This window comes from Gopherus flavomarginatus, chromosome 12, assembly GCF_025201925.1.
Source record: "Gopherus flavomarginatus isolate rGopFla2 chromosome 12, rGopFla2.mat.asm, whole genome shotgun sequence".
Taxonomy (NCBI): domain Eukaryota; kingdom Metazoa; phylum Chordata; order Testudines; family Testudinidae; genus Gopherus; species Gopherus flavomarginatus.
The window spans coordinates 26798157-26816282 of NC_066628.1; the positions used below are offsets into that span (position 1 = coordinate 26798157).

At 51.0% G+C, this 18126-nt stretch overlaps 1 protein-coding gene across 7 annotated transcripts in view; it reads left to right on the plus strand.

The window, feature by feature from the left end:
• The first annotated feature begins 399 nt into the window (after positions 1-399).
• Positions 400-18126, plus strand: part of MAP2K4 (mitogen-activated protein kinase kinase 4) — a 190511-nt gene continuing 172784 nt past the window's right edge. For 4 of the 7 annotated variants that reach the window (XM_050919363.1, XM_050919367.1, XM_050919365.1 and 1 more), the window contains exon 1: positions 400-599. In XM_050919363.1, coding sequence (XP_050775320.1) covers positions 494-599 — 106 coding nt within the window. In that variant the 5' untranslated portion in view covers positions 400-493. The remainder of the gene's footprint in view (positions 600-18126) is intronic. The other 3 variants (XM_050919369.1, XM_050919368.1, XM_050919370.1) reach the window with 2 other exon arrangements.

The following is an 18126-nucleotide window of genomic DNA, read 5'->3' on the forward strand; positions in this document are numbered from 1 at the left end:
CTCTTGGACCATAACCCAGTGTGAAGCCCTCAGAATCGGGGCTGCAGAGGAATCAGCCATGTCCAGTTGTGTGAATCTCTTGCCCCCAGAAGAGATCACTTGCCGCCAAGACACTAGTGAACGGCCCTGGGCTAGGATCTGGTCAGGAGATTCTCCCTTCCCTGCGAAGGCAGTAGCACGGCTCGGGCTCGCTGGGCACGGAGGAAGCCCAGACGCGCTGGGCGCAGATCCCTTTCGAGGGGCTCAGAGAACTCCCGCTGCCAGGGGGCCGGACGAGCCGGCTCAGCGCCTGCCCGGCGCCCGCACGGAGTCGGGCTCTAGGTGTCCTGCGTGGGACTGGGAGGGGTTAAGCCGGCAGCCCCAGCCCGGGGGACGGACAGGCGGACGGGCAGGCTCAGGCGCCTGCTATACGGAGTCGGGGCTCTAGGTGTCCTGCCTGGGAGGGTCCCTGCTGCATTGCAGCCTCCGCGCTGCTCCGTGTCTGGCGCGCACAATGGCGACTCCCAGCCCCAGCAGCGGCTCCAGCTCCGGCTCCGGCTCCAGCAGCGGGAGCAGCACCCCGGGCTCCCAGGCGCACACGGCGGTCAGCAGCATGCAGGGTGAGCGACCCCCGCGCGCTCGCTCGCTCGCTCGGTCCCCCCGCAACGGCGCGCCCGGCCCGGGCTCCGCACCTCAGCCCGGCCGCTTCCGGGCCGCTCTCGTCGGTCCGGTGGGGCCGGCAGCTGGGGGCCGGCTAGGCCCCGGCTCGGCCGGGCGCTCCCTTGCTCAGCGGCGGGAGCCGGCCCGGGCCCGCCGAACCGCGATGGCCTGTAAGGCCAGGGCCGAGGCGCCGCGCAACCCTCGCGACGGACCCGGGCCAGCAGCCCCTGAGAGGGAACCGGCCGATTCCCGCCCTGGGGGCCGCGCTCCGGGCCGAGAGGCCTTAGGTGCTGGGGCGGCCAAGGGCCCCTGATTGCGCGGAGGGGGGCGATACGCTGGGGGGAAGGGAGCGAGTGTGTGTAGGGGCAGTGTGCCCACAGTGTGTGTGTGTGGGGGGACGGAGGGGAGTGTGCCCACAGTGTGTGTGGGGGGGACGGAGGGGAGTGTGCCCACAGTGTGTGTGTGGGGGGGGACGGGGGGGAGTGTGCCCACAGTGTGTGTGTGGGGGGGACGGAGGGGAGTGTGCCCACAGTGTGTGTGTGGGGGGGACGGAGGGGAGTGTGCCCGCAGTGTGTGTGTGGGGGGAGGACGGAGGGGAGTGTGCCCGCAGTGTGTGTGTGGGGGGAGGACGGAGGGGAGTGTGCCCACAGTGTGTGTGTGGGGGGGACGGAGGGGAGTGTGCCCGCAGTGTGTGTGTGGGGGGGACGGAGGGGAGTGTGCCCACAGTGTGTGTGTGTGGGGGGGACGGACGGAGGGGAGTGTGCCCACAGTGTGTGTGTGGGGGGGGACGGGGGGGAGTGTGCCCACAGTGTGTGTGGGGGGGAGGACGGAGGGGAGTGTGCCCACAGTGTGTGTGTGGGGGAGGACGGAGGGGAGTGTGCCCACAGTGTGTGTGTGGGGGGGGACGGAGGGGAGTGTGCCCACAGTGTGTGTGTGGGGGGGGGACGGAGGGGAGTGTGCCCACAGTGTGTGTGGGGGAGGGGACGGAGGGGAGTGTGCCCACAGTGTGTGTGTGGGGGGGGACGGAGGGGAGTGTTCCCGCAGTGTGTGTGGGGGGGAGGACGGAGGGGAGTGTGCCCACAGTGTGTGTGTGGGGGACGGAGGGGAGTGTGCCCACAGTGTGTGTGTGGGGGGGACGGAGAGGAGTGTGCCCACAGTGTGTGTGTGGGGGGGACGGAGGGGAGTGTGCCCGCAGTGTGTGTGTGTGGGGGGACGGGGGGGGGAGTGTGCCCACAGTGTGTGTGGGGGGGGGGGGACGGGGGGGAGTGTGCCCGCAGTGTGTGTGTGGGGGGGGGACGGGGGGGAGTGTGCCCGCAGTGTGTGTGTGGGGGGGACGGAGGGGAGTGTGCCCACAGTGTGTGTGTGGGGGGGGGGGCGTGCGAGTGTGCCCACAGTGTGTGTGGGGGGGGGACGGGGGGGAGTGTGCCCGCAGTGTGTGTGTGGGGGGGGACGGGGGGGAGTGTGCCCGCAGTGTGTGTGTGGGGGAGGACGGGGGGGAGTGTGCCCGCAGTGTGTGTGTGGGGGAGGACGGAGGGGAGTGTGCCCGTAGTGTGTGTGTGTGTGGGGGAGGACGGAGGGGAGTGTGCCCGTAGTGTGTGTGTGTGTGGGGGGGACGGAGGGGAGTGTGCCCGCAGTGTGTGTGTGGGGGGGAGGACGGAGGGGAGTGTGCCCGCAGTGTGTGTGTGGGGGGGGGACGGAGGGGAGTGTGCCCGCAGTGTGTGTGTGTGGGGGGGACGGAGGGGAGTGTGCCCGCAGTGTGTGTGTGTGGGGGGGACGGAGGGGAGTGTGCCCGCAGTGTGTGTGTGTGGGGGGGGACGGGGGGAGTGTGCCCGCAGTGTGTGTGTGGGGGGGACGGAGGGGAGTGTGCCCGCAGTGTGTGTGTGGGGGGGACGGAGGGGAGTGTGCCCACAGTGTGTGTGTGGGGGGGACGGGGGGGAGTGTGCCCACAGTGTGTGTGTGGGGGGGGACGGAGGGGAGTGTGCCCACAGTGTGTGTGTGGGGGAGGACGGAGGGGAGTGTGCCCACAGTGTGTGTGTGGGGGGGACGGAGGGGAGTGTGCCCACAGTGTGTGTGGGGGGGACGGAGGGGAGTGTGCCCACAGTGTGTGTGTGGGGGGGGACGGAGGGGAGTGTGCCCACAGTGTGTGTGTGGGGGGGGGCGGAGGGGAGTGTGCCCACAGTGTGTGTGTGGGGGGGGGGCGGAGGGGAGTGTGCCCACAGTGTGTGTGGGGGGGGAGGACGGAGGGGAGTGTGCCCACAGTGTGTGTGTGTGGGGGGGACGGACGGAGGGGAGTGTGCCCACAGTGTGTGTGTGTGGGGGGGACGGACGGAGGGGAGTGTGCCCACAGTGTGTGTGTGTGGGGGGGAGGACGGAGGGGAGTGTGCCCACAGTGTGTGTGGGGGGGAGGACGGAGGGGAGTGTGCCCACAGTGTGTGTGTGGGGGAGGACGGAGGGGAGTGTGTCCACAGTGTGTGTGGGGGGGCACGGGAGTGTGTCCACAGTGTGTGTGGGGGGGCACGGGAGTGTGCCCACAGTGTGTGTGTGGGGGGGGGGACGGAGGGGAGTGTGTCCACAGTGTGTGTGTGGGGGGGACGGACGGGAGTGTGCCCACCGTGTGTGTGTGTGTGGAGGGGACGGATGGGAGTGTGCCTACAGTGTGTGTATGTGGGGGGCATGGGAATGTGCCCACAGTGTGTGTGTGTGGGAGGTGAGCGGAGGGGAGTGTGCCCGCAGTGTGTGTGTGTGTGGGAACGGGGATGGGAGTGTACCCACAGTATGTGTGTTGTGAGGGGGGGGGACACGGAAGGGCGTGTACCTGTAGTGTGTATATGTGGGAGGACGGACAGATGGGATTGTGTCCCCAGAGTGTGAATGTAGTGGGACGGATGGACGGACGGGAGTGTGCCCCCAGTGTGTGTGTGTGTATGTGGTGGGACGGACGGACAGGAGTGTGCCCACAGTGTGTGTGTGGGGGGATGGACGGGAGTGTGCCCTCAGTGTGTGTGTGTGTGTGTGTGTACGGGGGGGAAGAATGGGAGTGTGCCCTCAGTGTGTGTGTGTATGGGGGCATGGACAGTAGTGTGCCCACAGTGTGTGTGTGTATGGAGTGGGACATGGACGGGAGTGTGCCCACAGTGTATGTATGTATGGAGTGGGACATGGATGGGAGTGTGCCCACAGTCTGTGTGTGGGTGGATGGACGGGAGTGTGTGCACAGTGTGTGTGGGGGGGTGGCGGAACGGGGACGGGAGTGTGCCCAAAGTGTGTGTGTGTGTGGGGGGGATGGATAGGAGTGTGTGTGGGGACACGGACGGGAGTGTGCCCGCAGTGTGTGTGTGTGGGACGGACGGGAGTGTGCCCGCAGTGTGTGTGTGTGTGTGTGAGGGGGGACACGGACGGGAGTGTGCCTGCAGTGTGTGTGTGTGTGGGACGGACGGGAGTGTGCCTGCAGTGTGTGTGTGTGTGTGAGAGAGGAGGGACATGGATGGGAGTGTGCCTGCAGTGTGTGTGTGTGTGGGGGACGGACGGGAGTGTGCACGCAGTGTGTGGGTGAGGGGGGGTGGCAGACGGGACGGGAGTGTGCCCGCAGAGTGTGTATATGCGTGTGTGGTGGGGGGATGGGACGGGAGTGTGCCTGCAGAGTGTGTATGTGTGTGTGTGGTGGGGGGACGGGACAGGAGTGTGCCCGCAGTGTGTGTGTCTGGGGGGCACGGGAGTGTGCCTGCAGTGTTTGTGTGTGTGGGGGGGACAGGATGGAGTATGTCTGCAGTGTGTGTGTGGGGAGGGGGAGTGTGCCCGCAGTGTGTGTGTCTGTGGGGGGACGGGACAGGAGTGTGCCCACAATGTTTGTGTATTGGGGGGAGTGTGCCCTCAGTGTGTGGGGAGGCGAGAGCATGCCTGCTATGTGTCCGTGCGGGGATGTGTGCCCACAGGGTTTGTGAGTGTGCCCACAGGGTTTGTGTGTGGGGGGGGTGCGCTAGTGTGTCTGCAGTGTGTGTATGGGGATGTATACCCACAGGGTTGGTTTGGTGGAGTGTGCCCACCAAGTGCGTGGGGGGGGTACGAGTGTGCCCATAGTGTGTGTGTCAGAGGGGAGACTGGGGTGAGTGAGTGTGCCTGAAACATGGAAGGGGGAGGCAGTTCTGGGGGGTGGGTCAGTGTGCCGGTGGGTTGTGCGGGTGTGCTGTTTTCCCTAGGGCTGGGGGTGTTTGAGTGCACACTGGGTGCTCCATAGCTGTGTTTGGTGACTGCTTTGGGAAGTGATGGAGGGGTCCAGATACCTGTGCTGGCAGTGCTGTGTTATTCAGTGACTGTATACCACCTCCACTTGCCTTCTACACATTAGTGACTAGCAGGAAAAATGCTGTTTTTACCACGTAAATCTGAGCTGCTGCTGTCTCTGTGGGGGTGGTGCTCAAGGCTCAGAAATACACACTTAATATAGCTTGAAAACTGTTGCATATATTTGAACATACTCCTCTTTAGGGACAACTAGATCCTGCTAGTGGTGTTTTGACTGTCTCTGAAGATCTCTAAACAATAAGAAAACAGCCATTCTTCTTGAGAAGGCATTCACTTCTGATTTCAGACTCCTACCCTTTTATTAGGTAACTATATGAATAGCAAATAGGCTCTTGATTTTTGTTTTAAGCATGAATGTGCAGGTTAGACAAGGCCCCGTTCCTTTCCCATAGTTCTGCTGCAGCAGGTTATTTTGATGTACGACTGGCATTTTCCTCCCACTAACACATTTAAGCTCTGCAGCAGAAGAGTCATTGAGTTAAAGTATGTAAACAAGTGAACATTTGCCAAGGGTAGGCAAGTTTTAGTCTGGATTTTATACACATTGAACCTCTCTAGTCCATCATCCTGGGACCTGACCAGTGCTGAACTAGAGAATTTGCCAAACCACGGGAGCTCGATGCAGAGTGCCAGTGGGTCTCCATAGGTGGGGGAAGTAGTGATATGGGGCGTGCTGCAGCACCCCCAGGCTTTGCACCCAGCCAGACCCCCTGCTGCTACCTGGGATGCTGGCCCCATGCCTGCCCCAGGTTCTTTCGCTCCCTCCCAGAGCTTGAACACGGTGAATCAGCTGTTCGTGGTGCTCCGGAAGTGCTGGGAGGGAGGAGTAGGAGTTGGTAAGTGTGGGGCCGCCGGCACATGTGGGAAGGGGGACATAAGGGGGAGCTTGATGCTGGTGGATGCTCCGCACCCACTCATTTTTCCCCATAGATGCACCAGCCGTTGCCGGACCAAAGAGTGCTGGATTAGAGAGGTTTAACCTGTATCTTATTAGATCAGTGTTCTGTCTGCTTAAATATTTCTTGTGGCAAGTGACTCATCCCAGTATGGCTGTTCTTTGCCCACCATTCTGGGCAAAGGTTTCAACTGGGATCTCCCACAATGTTAGATTGATCTGATGCAGAACATAAGGCTTTTCTTTTCTTGTGTCAATTTAGGCTGCAGTTACTTACTGTAGAATTTCCAGCAGCATGTGTGCCACACAAACTCTGTGGCTGGAAGGGAATGATGGGCATACATTTTTGCCTCTCCATGAGCATAGTTGGAAACTAGTACTGGGAGCAGACAGGCTCAATTTATCCCTAATTTTCCAACACAAGGGGTCAGAAAACGAGTGGGCTAATAGTGGGTACAATTTTATTTAGAAACTGGTTTCTTAATAAAAAGCCAGATGAAGAATAGGTCCTTCAGTTGACCTAAGAACTGTAACCCTAGTAAATTGAACATTGTAAGTGTTGACTTGTAGCCTCTGCCCAAATGTCACTTTCCGAGCGCATGTCCAGACTAGGCAAGTAGGTTGTGTTTTAAGATGTTCGCTAACATGCTTTAAGTGTCGTGTATTTGCACACCTTTTAGTATCTAGTGAGCACAAAGGCAGTGATGTTTAAAAACGTTAGCTGATCATGGTAAATGCTGGGGTCTCTCTGTGCTTGACCATAGTCTGTTAATATGTTCTTAAACACAACCTTTCTGCATTAGGTACAAAATTGTGTTTACATTTGCATTATCTAATATGTTTTGAAACACAACCTATTTTTGTAGCCCCAAGTTTGTTTCTGGATAGATACTGCAGTGTCTTGTGTGTTTATTCAGTAACAAACTAAATGGAAAGTGATATGGTTAAATTAGTGTAATTTCTGTGATTAAACAATCCTTGTGTTACGCTTTATCAGCCAGTCTCTTGCTGGATTGGGGAGGAGCTGTTCTGATTTGGCTCCTAGTGACTACATCCCTATTCACTGAGCAGTTCTTTATTACTTGAACCCTCGTTTCTTTTGTCTGTTACCTTTATATTTGCTTTGGGAAAATAGACTAAGGATACTTCAATGATCAACTTATAGTTAAAATATTAGTCTCTTATTTTGGTTGTGACTAACATTTCAGCTTTTCATAGTGTTACTGTAGGGTAAGGTAGCAGGTCTTTTTGTCAGTGTCTGAGGGTTGACCCTCTACCCTTGCAAAAAATTAGAGACTTGGGCAATGTCTACACTATAAAGTTAAGTTGTCTTCAGTTAGTTTGACAAATAGCCGCCATTGTAATTAAACTGCTGTTGCATGTCCTTTTTTTTGAGGAGTGCGTCCACAGTAGCAGCTCTTGCATCGACACAGAGCAGTGCACCTTGGGTAGCTATCACACTGTGCAACTTGCCACCATCTGCCCCAGGGTGCTTTGGGAAGGGTTTGCAATGCCTCATGGAGGCAGTTTCAGCATCCCATGATGTAGTTTTCTCTGTCCCATCATTCCATGGGCTTCCTAATATATTTAACGCCACTTTTCAACAGCCCCTGTAACTTGTGCATCCGCCATCTCTCCGAAAGCATGGATCCTGCAGTGCTCTCCAGTACTGTGGTGAGTGCTATGAACAAAACGCACCTGATTCTGCAGTATTTTATGAGCTGCGCGTCTGATGACAATGCCTTGGTGTCTGGCTTACAGTGTGCCATGGAAAGAAACAATTCAAGATTGTTGTTAGCATTCATGGAGCAGCTGCACATGGTGGACTGTTAGTTCTGGGCTCGAGAAACAAGCACTGAGTGGTGCAATCGCATTGTTATGCAGATATGAGATGCGAGCGATAGCTGCAGAACTTTCCGATGTGCAAAACCACCTTCCTGGAACTGTGTTCGGAGCTCACCTCTGCCCTCCGGCGCAAGGACACCAAAATGAGAGCTACATTCACGGTGGAGAAGCATATCCCTATTTTGGCACCAGACCACCTTTTGACAGAGTACATCAACAGAAAGGGCTACTTTTCTCTGGTATTGCAAACACTGTGGATCATTGGGGTCGTTTCACCGACATCAGCATGGGCTGGTCAGAGAAGGTGCATGACACATGCATCTTTAAAAACACAGGCCTGTACAGAAAGCTGCAAGCAGGAACTTTTTTTCCAGACCAGAGGATTACCACTGGGGATATGGAAATGCAAATAGTAATCCTGGGAGACCCAGTCTATCCCTTGCTGCTGTGGCTCATGAAGCTGTACACTGGCATGCCTGACAGCAAGAAGGATCGCTTCAACCACAGGGCCAGCAGGTGCAAAATGACTGTTGAATGTAAATTTGGCTGCTTAAAGGGTCACTGGTGCTGTTTCCTCAGGAGGTTAGACCTTAGTCAGGGCTATAGTCTCATGGTCATAGCTGCCTCCTGTGAGCTTCATAATATCCGTGAAGCAAAGGGGGAGAAGTTTCGCCATGGTTGGGGTGTGGAAGTTGGACAGCTGTCTGCTGGTTTTGAGCAGCCAGAAACCAGGACTCTCAGAGGGGCTCAACAGGGAGCTATTCAGATCAGGGAGGCTTTGAAGGAGCATTTTAACAATGAGCCACAGTAATGTGTGTTGCTGTAATGTGCTGAGCCTGGAATTTTTTTTTTTTCGGCTGTGGTATGAACCTTCTAATGATTGCTTTCTCTGCGCTGCTATAACAATGCAAATTAATCTGTTGCTACTGTCTCTGAATTAGCAATAGTCACCATGTGTTGGAGAATAATAAAGATTCATTCACTTTCCATAAGTTGATTTTTAGTCCACGCCCATGGAAACATACCTATGTCATGCTGAGGTAAACTTAATACATACAGTATCTTTGAAGGAGAAGGGACAGTGAATTCACAAACATACGCCAACTCTTGTGGCTGTCTGTATGTCTAGCTGGCATTGTGTGTAATCTCCCACGTGGTGGAGTGCCTGGGATACTGTTGCAGCAATGGAAGATACATAGAACATGTGTGGAGAGCGTAGGGAGGTCATTGAATGCAGATCTTTATGGGCTTCAGCGAGAGGTGAGCACGGATGTGTTCAGCCTGAAGTTCAGTCAGAGATTGCTGCATATCTGTTTGTTCCCCGAGCAGTGTTATCATCTGTTCCTGGCTCTGCTTCCTTTCCTCAGTATCCCTCCACATTTTCTCATTGATTATCTCTCCCCAAGTTCTTGGCTTGCCATCCGAAGCACCAGAGGATTGCAGCACCTTAAACATGTCTTCCTTAGACCTCTTCTGTCTTCTCCTTATTTGGCCGAGCTGCTCCGCCTGTGTGCATGAGGAGACCCTCAAGGCCACGTCTGCAGCTGCTAAAGAAACAATGGACATAGGTCTTATTTCAGTGCACTTGCACCGCTTGATCCAAACAAGTTATAAGCACAACTTTCTCAGTTTCCCTTATGAGTCATACAGCTCGGTAGCAGCCCCAGCCATGCCCAGAGTGGAGCGGGTGAGTTGAGACAAAGGGTAGCACTGGGTTATCGTACAAGCGCATAGGATTATTGTACTGAATATTGGCACGTTTTCCACAGGCAGAGGTAATAGTAGCTGATATCTCACTCCTGAGAGTAAGCAAGGCTGCAAGGGAGCACTTCCTGCATGCGTGTGGCTGCAGCCTGGATCTGTATGCTGCTACCTCGTGTACTGCAATGGTGTCTGCTGAAGTAATTGCCCAGTGGTGTGGCAAAGTGGTCTACTGCAGAGGAAGAAACAGAGCAGCTCTCCCAAGAAATCGTCAGCAGAGGATTGCAGATTACGTCTAAGAAAGTTTCCTGGAGATTTCTATGGCGGATTCTTGGGAGATCCCAATGTGCATAAACTTTCTGCAGGGCCTCTTTTGCCTAGCTGTACAGAGGAATGAGAAGCAGAGAGCAACTCTACTTGTATTGGTTATTTCACTGCCTTTTGTAGCCTAATTTAAAAAGCATTAGATGAGCAGATGTGTTCCTATGGTATTGAGGCAAATTGAGTACATACCAGAGTTTCTGTCCCCTGCATCATGCTCAGCTCAGCTGGACTGCAGGGAGTGGCTAGATTGCTCTGGAGTCAAAAGAGGTCCTGGCCCCTACGCCACCAGATCTCCCTGTTGCGTGTGTCTCATCCTCCACCTCCACTTCCTTGTCCAGCATGTTTTCCTTGAGGTTCACTCTCGTGGCCAGTGACTCCAGCCCCCCTGAAGTATCCACAGGGCTCTTGGAGGTGGGGTCGAGAATGGCATGCCTTGTAGAAGCGGCATGTCTGCAACTCTGCACCAGAGCGACTATTTGCCGCCCTTGCATTCTCTTATATCTGCCTGAGCTCTTTAAGTTTTACACAGCACTGCTGTGTGTCTCTGTCATAACCTTTGTCCTCCATGGCCCGAGCGATCTGGCCTTAGATGTCAAAATTCTTGCTGCTGGAGTGGAGCTGTGACCACACAGCTTCCTCTCCCCACAGACCCAGGAGATCCACCACTTTCGTTGTACTCCAGGCAGGAGTGTGTTTGCTGCGTGGAGCTGGCCTGCTCAACTGGGCAGTTGCTATGTTAGCTCACTTCCCAAGCAGACAGGAAGAGCAGTTTCAGAACTTCCCTGGGGTTTTAAAAGGGAAGGGGTGCATACCTGTGTACCTGGCTGCAGGGAAGCAGAGCAGTCACAATGGGCATTGTAGCACACCTGGAGGCCACTTAAGTCGACGCAAGCAATGCAGTGTCTACACTGACACTGTGTCGCTCTAACTGTGTCACCGTAAGTGTTACATCTCTTGTCAAGGTGGTTTTTTTTTTAAGTTGGTGTAGCAGGTGTGAGGCAGTGGCGGGAAGAGCATTGTAGTTTGTACACATCCATAGTTAGGATGATGTAAGCTGCCTTATGTCGACTTAACTTTGTAGAATAGACAAGCCCTTATTTAAAAAAAAATCACTGTCTTTTGGTGCAGTTGGTGTGTTTTTTAAAGTTAAAATCTTTTAAAGTTTTAAACCTTTGAAAAATCCTCTTTGCATTAGCAGCATTTACAACTGCTTCAGACTGAGACTACACTGTTTTCATACTGAGGAAACACTAATAAAATGCTATTTGCCTTATTTTTTGGAACCTTGCATTCATTTTATTTATAGCCGAAAAATATAAACAATAGCTCTCCTTGTGATTGTGGCAATAAAGCAGAAGCAAGAACTGCTCTTTTTCTGCATGGGTGTGTCAAGGCATGTCTGCACTTAAAATGCTGCACCACTTCAGTGATGACGTTACTTACTGTGAGGAGAGGGGTTCTCCCTGCAGTGTAGGTGGTACTCCACCTCCACAAGATGTGGCAGCTAGGTTCATGAAGAGTGCTTTCTGGCTAGGTCAGTTTAACTGTGTCGCTCAGAGGTGCAGATTTTTCACACTCCTGAGCGAAGTAGTTATACCAACCTAATTTCATAGTGTAGACCAGGCCTCTGTTTGCACATGCATGAATAAAGTATCACATGTGTAAACTAATGTTGACAAGACAACTTGAAGTTCTAACACTTGGTTTATCCACACTCAGCTGTTATGTGTATACCTTTTTTCTTAGTGAAGGCAGAGTCCAAATATGTTAGCTTGTCTTCAGAGCAATTAAGAAGGCTTTTCAATTGTTACGTTAACTTGATTGAACTCATGAATGAAAAATACACTCTTTGTCTGTGAAGACAGCGTCATCTAAAGAAACAAAGTTGAATGGAGAACGTCTCCCTTCTTTTCCTCTATGTAACTTTCAAAAGTAAGTTTGGTGGAAACACACACACAATCACATGTGCTTATAGTTCCTGTATGTGTGGAATGTGGAGGGCTTGGGAGACATGATTGTAGTTGGAATGGAAGTCTGATATCTCTGCGGCATTTACAGAGGAGAAGAGAACTTGCTTATGTTTAAAATAAAGCCCACAAAATATCAAACTAAAGCGTACTTTTAATGTCTGCTGCTTTTGGAGCTCACAAGTTTTCTATGGATTTGGGTTTGATAAGTTTTAAACAAAACTTGAAATTTGTGCTATATTTCAAATAAAGTGTGCCTCACTAAAAAGTAAAATTAAAAAAGAAAAAGAAACTGTCCAGTCTGCTGGCATTTTGCTCAGCCTGGGCAATGCAGGAAGGAAACCGCACCAATAGCAAAAATTCATGAGGGTTTCAATGAGGCGATGCCTTGTTCTAGAATTGTTTTAGTCTCAATCTTTGGAGCACGCCCTCGTAGTGTGAGATATTGTGTCAGCAATTCTGCCCCATTCTCTACCTTGTGACTTCAGTGATGTGGTATGGTCACAGTCAGGTGACAGGGGAGCTCCACCCCTTCAGGGGTATCTACGTGTCGAATAATGTCTGATAAAGTAGTAGTAATCAAGACAGCATCTTCTGCCCCTGCTCGACTCCTCTTCAGCCTCACTTTTCTTGAAGAGCAGCAACATGCAGGGCTTTGCCCTGGAGTCTCTCAGCAAAACCAAAAAACAGACAAAAATACAAACTAAGCAATGTCCACCCACTCTGGGCTTGAGCTGTTAGTCCATCTTCGGTTCTTCCTCTGCCTGTCTTCTGTCAGGTGCTTGCCACTGAGAGGAAACTCCAAACCACCTCTCTTCTGGATTTCCTCCTCCCAACTATACTGAACTCTTTTCTTGTAATTCCTCCCTGAGTCTAATGCACTCTTAGATGTAACAAGTTGGGCTAATAGAGTTCTCAGGCCCTAGTTAACCTCTTGGTCAGTGAGGGATTATATACCCTTTCACATCTGGGTAAGGAGCTTTCTGTATGAGTCTTATGTTTCCAATGTCATTTTAAAGTTTGGAGTATGCTGGTCTCCGCCAGCCTTCAGAAGGAGTCAGCTGTTTTGTGTCCTGGATTGGAGCCCTGTGTGGATACAAAATTTATAATATAAATTGGATATTTGCGGAGCTGCAGGACTCTACCGGGAACCGCAGCGGCAAAAGCAGCAGCATATCGGGCCACCGCTCACAGGAGCCAGTGCCATGCAACGGCCACTCCTCCAGCACAGCTGTACCGCCCTCAGCCCCACCCACTGGGTCGGGCACCAGGCTTATCGGCAGCTGTCACTGGTTGCCCTAGTGCAGGAGTAGGCAAATTTTTTGGACCGAGGGCCACATCTTGGTATGAAAATTATATGGTGAGACCATGAATGCTCATGAAATTGGGGTTGGGGTGGAGGAGGGGGTGAATGCTCTGGCTGGTGGTGCGGGTTCTGGGGTGAGGCTGGGGATGAGGAATTTGGGGTGTAGGAGGGTGCCCCAGGCTGGAACCAAGGGGTTCAGAGGGTGGGAGCAGGGGATTGGGATATGGGGGGGTGAGGCCAGAAATGAGGAGTTCAGGGTGCGGGAAGGGGCTCCGGGCTGGGGCAGGAGGTGAGAGCACAGGAGGGGTACAGGCTCCGAGTGGCACTTACCTGAAGCAGCGGCATGTCCCCTCTCCAACTCTAGTCCGCAGGCACTGCCCCTGCAGCTCCCATTAGCTGCAGTTCCCAGGCAATGGGAGCTTGGGGCAGGGGCAGTGTGTGCAGCCCCCTGGCTGCTCCTAGGCTTTGGAGCTGGAGCGGGGTCATGCTGCTGCTGCTGCTTCCGGGAGCCTCAGCATGCTACCCTGCTTCCCAGCAGGAGCTCGAGGGCTGGTTTAAACGGTCTGGAGGGCTGGATGTGGCCCATGGGCCATAGTTTGCCCACCCTGCCCTAGTGTGTGCAAGTGGCTCTCATTCTCCCGGACAGGAGTCCCTTCCATGCAGCAGTCTGAGTCTCCTGTCCGGGGTGTGCGAGCTGCTTGCGCACACTAGCAGGACCAGGGACAGCTGCCGATGAGCCTGGTGCTTGGGTGGGGCTGAGGGTGGTACAACTGTGCCGGAGGAGCAGCCGTTGCATGGCACTGGCTCCTGTGAGCGGTGGCCCGATATGCTGCTGCTTTTGCCACTGCAGTTCCTGGCAGAGCCCTGCGGCTATCTGATTTATATCTGCAAACAGCTCTACACTGGACCTTTTTTCCTCATACTCCGCTCACTGTGTTCTATTAGTGAAGATAAACATTCCCTTACAAATATTTTCATGGCACTTCTGCCATGGTACTCTGTGCCCGGCTTCATCCTCAGCCTCTCTGTTCATAGCAGTAGCAATTGCGACAGCAGCATTATGGAGAAGGCTCTCTGGTACTGTCTCACAGTTATAGCATCATAGAATATTAGGGTTGGAAGGGACCTTAGGAGGTCATCTAGTCCAACCCCCTGCTCCAAGCAGGACCAATCCTCAGACAGATTTTTTGCCCCAGAGCCCTAAATGGCACTCTTCAAGGATTGAACTCACAACCCTGGGATTAGCAGGCCAATGCTCAAACCACTGAGCTATCCCTCCTCCAGTTCTTTCAAGGATGGTTCTTTCATACATTTTAAGACCCAAAAGCACCATTAGGATTATCTAGTCTGACCTGTATGATACAAGTCAGAGAACTTCATCCAATAATTCCTACATCAAGCCCAATAACTTGTGGTTGAGCCAGAGCAGATCTTTTAGAAAGAGACATCGAAGCACAGTGTAAAGACTTCAGGTGGTGGAGAATCCATCATTTCCCTTGGTAAGGTGTTCCAGTGATTAATTAGTCTTACTGTTAAAAATATGTGCCTTATTTCCAGTTTGAATTTGTCTAGCTTCAGCTTCCAGCAATTGGTTCTGGTTATTCTTTCATCTGCCAGATTAAAGAGCCTTCTATTAGAAATCTTCTCCCTGTGCATAGTACCTCCAGAATGATCAAAATCCCTCATAACGTTGTATTGAATAAACTAAGCAGAATGAGCTCTTTAAGGCAGGGCTTCCCAAAGCAGTAGGCATAGCTTCTTAGGGGCTCTCACATGCCTCTTCCTTGTTCTGGAGAATCTCAGCTTTCACTTAAAAACTGTTGCTAGCTCATGGTTGTAGAGAAAACCTTCAAAATGTGAATTGAGTGTAACCAGTATATCACTGTCTGCCTATGACTTTGTCCTCACTGCTAAAAAATTATATTTGTACGGCAAGATAACCTTCACATGTTAGTTATCTTGTGGTAAAATCCTAGTGGAGACAAGCTTCCTGTAGTTTTTACTGTGAAGGAGCTAGGCATGGGCAACACTATACTATATGCCATCAGGGGCTCGTTCACCTGCACATCTACCAATGTGATATATGCCATCTTGTGCCAGCAATGCCCCTCTGCCATGTACATTGACCAAACCGGACAGTCTCTACGCAAAAGAATAAATGGACACAAATTTGACATCAGGAATCATAACATTCAAAAACCAGTAGGAGAACACTTCAACCTCTCTGGTCGCTCAGTGACAGACTTAAAGGTGGCAATTTTGCAACAGACAAGCTTCAAAAGCAGACTCCAACAAGAAACTGTTGAGCTAGCATTAATTTGCAAACTAGATACTATTAACTTGGGCTTGAATAGAGACTGGGAGTGGCTGAGTCATTACACAAATTCAATCTATTTCCCCATGCTAAGTATCCTCACACTTTCTGGTCAACTGTCTGCAATGGGCCATCTTGATTATCACTACAAAAGTTTTTTTTTTCCTCTCCTGCTGATAATAGCTCATCTTAATTAATTAGCCTCTTAGAGTTGGTATGGCAACTTCCTCCTTTTCGTGTTCTCTGTTTGTATATATATCTTCTTAGTATGTGTTCCATTCTATGCATCTGATGAAGTGGGCTGTAGCCCACAAAACCTTATGCTCAAATAAATTTGTTAGTCTTTAAGGTGCCACAAGGATTTTACAGAATGGTAGCTAACATGCGTTAGTTATCTTGAGGTAAAAACACCCTCTTTTTGCACTGAAGACAAAGCCTTGGTTTGCAGAGAGCCTAAAACAGTAGCTGTGAGGTATGAACCTCTCCATTCATTTCAGTGGCTATGGATGCCAATGTAGATACGTCAAATGTCACTATTGTTAACTATTTCACTGCTCATGAAAGCATATCGGAAATGAGTGGAAGTATCTTGTATTATAAAGATCTGTACCATCGCTTCCCAAAGTGAGGAGGGCAGGAGCATGTGTGTAAAGGATACCTGTAATGATAGGTGGGCTTTTGATGACACATGGTGGAATTGCAAAGCAGGTGGTGTGATGAGTTTCACTCTTCAGAGAGGGGCTTAGGTTTCAGAAGTTTGCACTGGCTGCTGCTCCCATTATTGGACAAAAGTGCTCAAATCACTCTTGTGACTCTTTTCTGATTGTTTGATTTTTTTTTCAATGTTGTTTTTTGAAGTGTGGTCTGGACACAGTATTCTAGTAGTGGTCTCACCAGTATTATCTCACTGCTACTGTTTTGTATTCATTTCTCTGTCCCATCTTCTCAGGTGTGCTCTCAGTTCATTATTGGAATTGCTTGGAAAAGTTTGCTTGACATCTATTCATCTGATTAAAATTCTTTAAAAATTGGGCTTAGAATCATTTTGACATCATATGCTTGGAAAACTGAAGCAGCTGATATTCAACAGAGCAGACTTTGCCTAGGTCTCATTCTTTGCCGTCCAAGCTCACTCGTGTCCCCATCAGTATGCATGGTCTACTTTGTTTGCGGATGGTCAGGTGAAGGGATCCACTGCAGTTACAGAATTCTTTGATAGAAAGACTTCTTATCCATTGGAATTTGCTACCAACCCTTTTTTGTCCTCAGCCTCTGACACAGTGGCTCCCAGTGATCTTCTCCCTGACGTGAGCGTCACAGGTCATGTTGCTATGCAGACAGCTTGTGGCAGATGACAAGTGGAGGGAGAAAGGAGTTATAGAGGGAGTCATTTGCTTAGAATTGGAGCAGTCAAATTTTTGCTGTCCCGTCCTAACGCTTGTGATGGAAGTTTAAGCTTTTTGTGTTTCTCAAATATGCTTCTCATAGTTTAGACCAGCAGAACTGCCTTGAGTGGTGGGCATCCTGATAAATGTAAGTTGCCTCCACTTGGATACATAGTAGTCTGTTACGTGAAAATTTTCCATCTACTCTGTGAATATTGGACAATCGAATCTAAATCAATCTGGGTGTCTCTATGACAGCAATCACATTTGAACAGGACAAGTACTCCCTGCCTTTTCTAGCTGAGTTTCAACCAGCCTCACTTATGGAGATTCTAGAGGTGCTTTTAAGTGGGTAAGATTTGTGGTGTTAAGCCTAGTAAGGGATCAGTGTAGCGGGTGCACTGGCACGTGTCTCAGTTTCCTCTCCTCTATCTTGACTTTATGCATCTAGAGTAGCCACGGTTCTGCAGTGGGTGTCTTCAGGACTGATCCAGGGGCTAGGACCAGGGGCTGGGAGGTGGGAGACCTGTGTTCTGTTCAAGCTCTGATACCAATCTGTTGTGTGACCTTTGGCAAGTCACTTAATCTCCATGCCTCAGTTTCCTCATCTCTAAACGGGATGATATTTACCATCCTAGGTAAAAAGCTTTGAGATCTACAGAGTTCAGGCATTACTATTTTGTCACTGTTTGTGGTATTCCCCTTTTTATTGTTCATGCTACATACAAACTGATCCATCATTCTCTTATCTAATGGTAATGTTGGAGAGAAGTAAAATACCTATGTGCTGCTGCTTCAGCTCTAGCTTTACAGCTGCTGTTACTGGTAAGCACTTCCTAGTAGAATATGGAGAAATGTATATGTGTTATGTGTGAGCTACTCCAGAGTAGTGCAAGAATGATGTGACTGACCATGAATAAAACAATTATATGGCATGTACACAAAGTGGTGTTAAATGCAATAAGCAACTGAATCTGTTCTGGTTATTTCAGGGGTTACTTGTAACACTAATAGTTACAACGTTTTCAGAGACAATCATGACTTTCAAGTCGATGGTGTTCTTTCAGCACAGATTTCTTCTCCGAAGTATATTTAGTTAAATAGATTTTAACAAAAACAGAGTTTTAAACACCTGAATGAATACATGTCTTTTCCCGTCCCTGTCAGGTTCACTTCTTTGGTACTTTTGGTGTTATCATTTCAATTAATCAGCTGGAATCTTCCAAGACAGACAAGCCCTGCATTTCTAATAGGGAAAACAAGCAGAAAACTTCTTTTGTCTTAAGGCATGTTTGTAACAGGGAGTACTTCACTCCTGTGCTCCAGGATCTGCATTTGTTGCCGTTTGTTGCCTGATGCGGTTTTAGGATGTTGGTTTTAACTTATACAACCATAAATGGGTGGGATCCTGGTTTCTTCAGAGACCTGCCTGTCTCTTTGTCATGTGA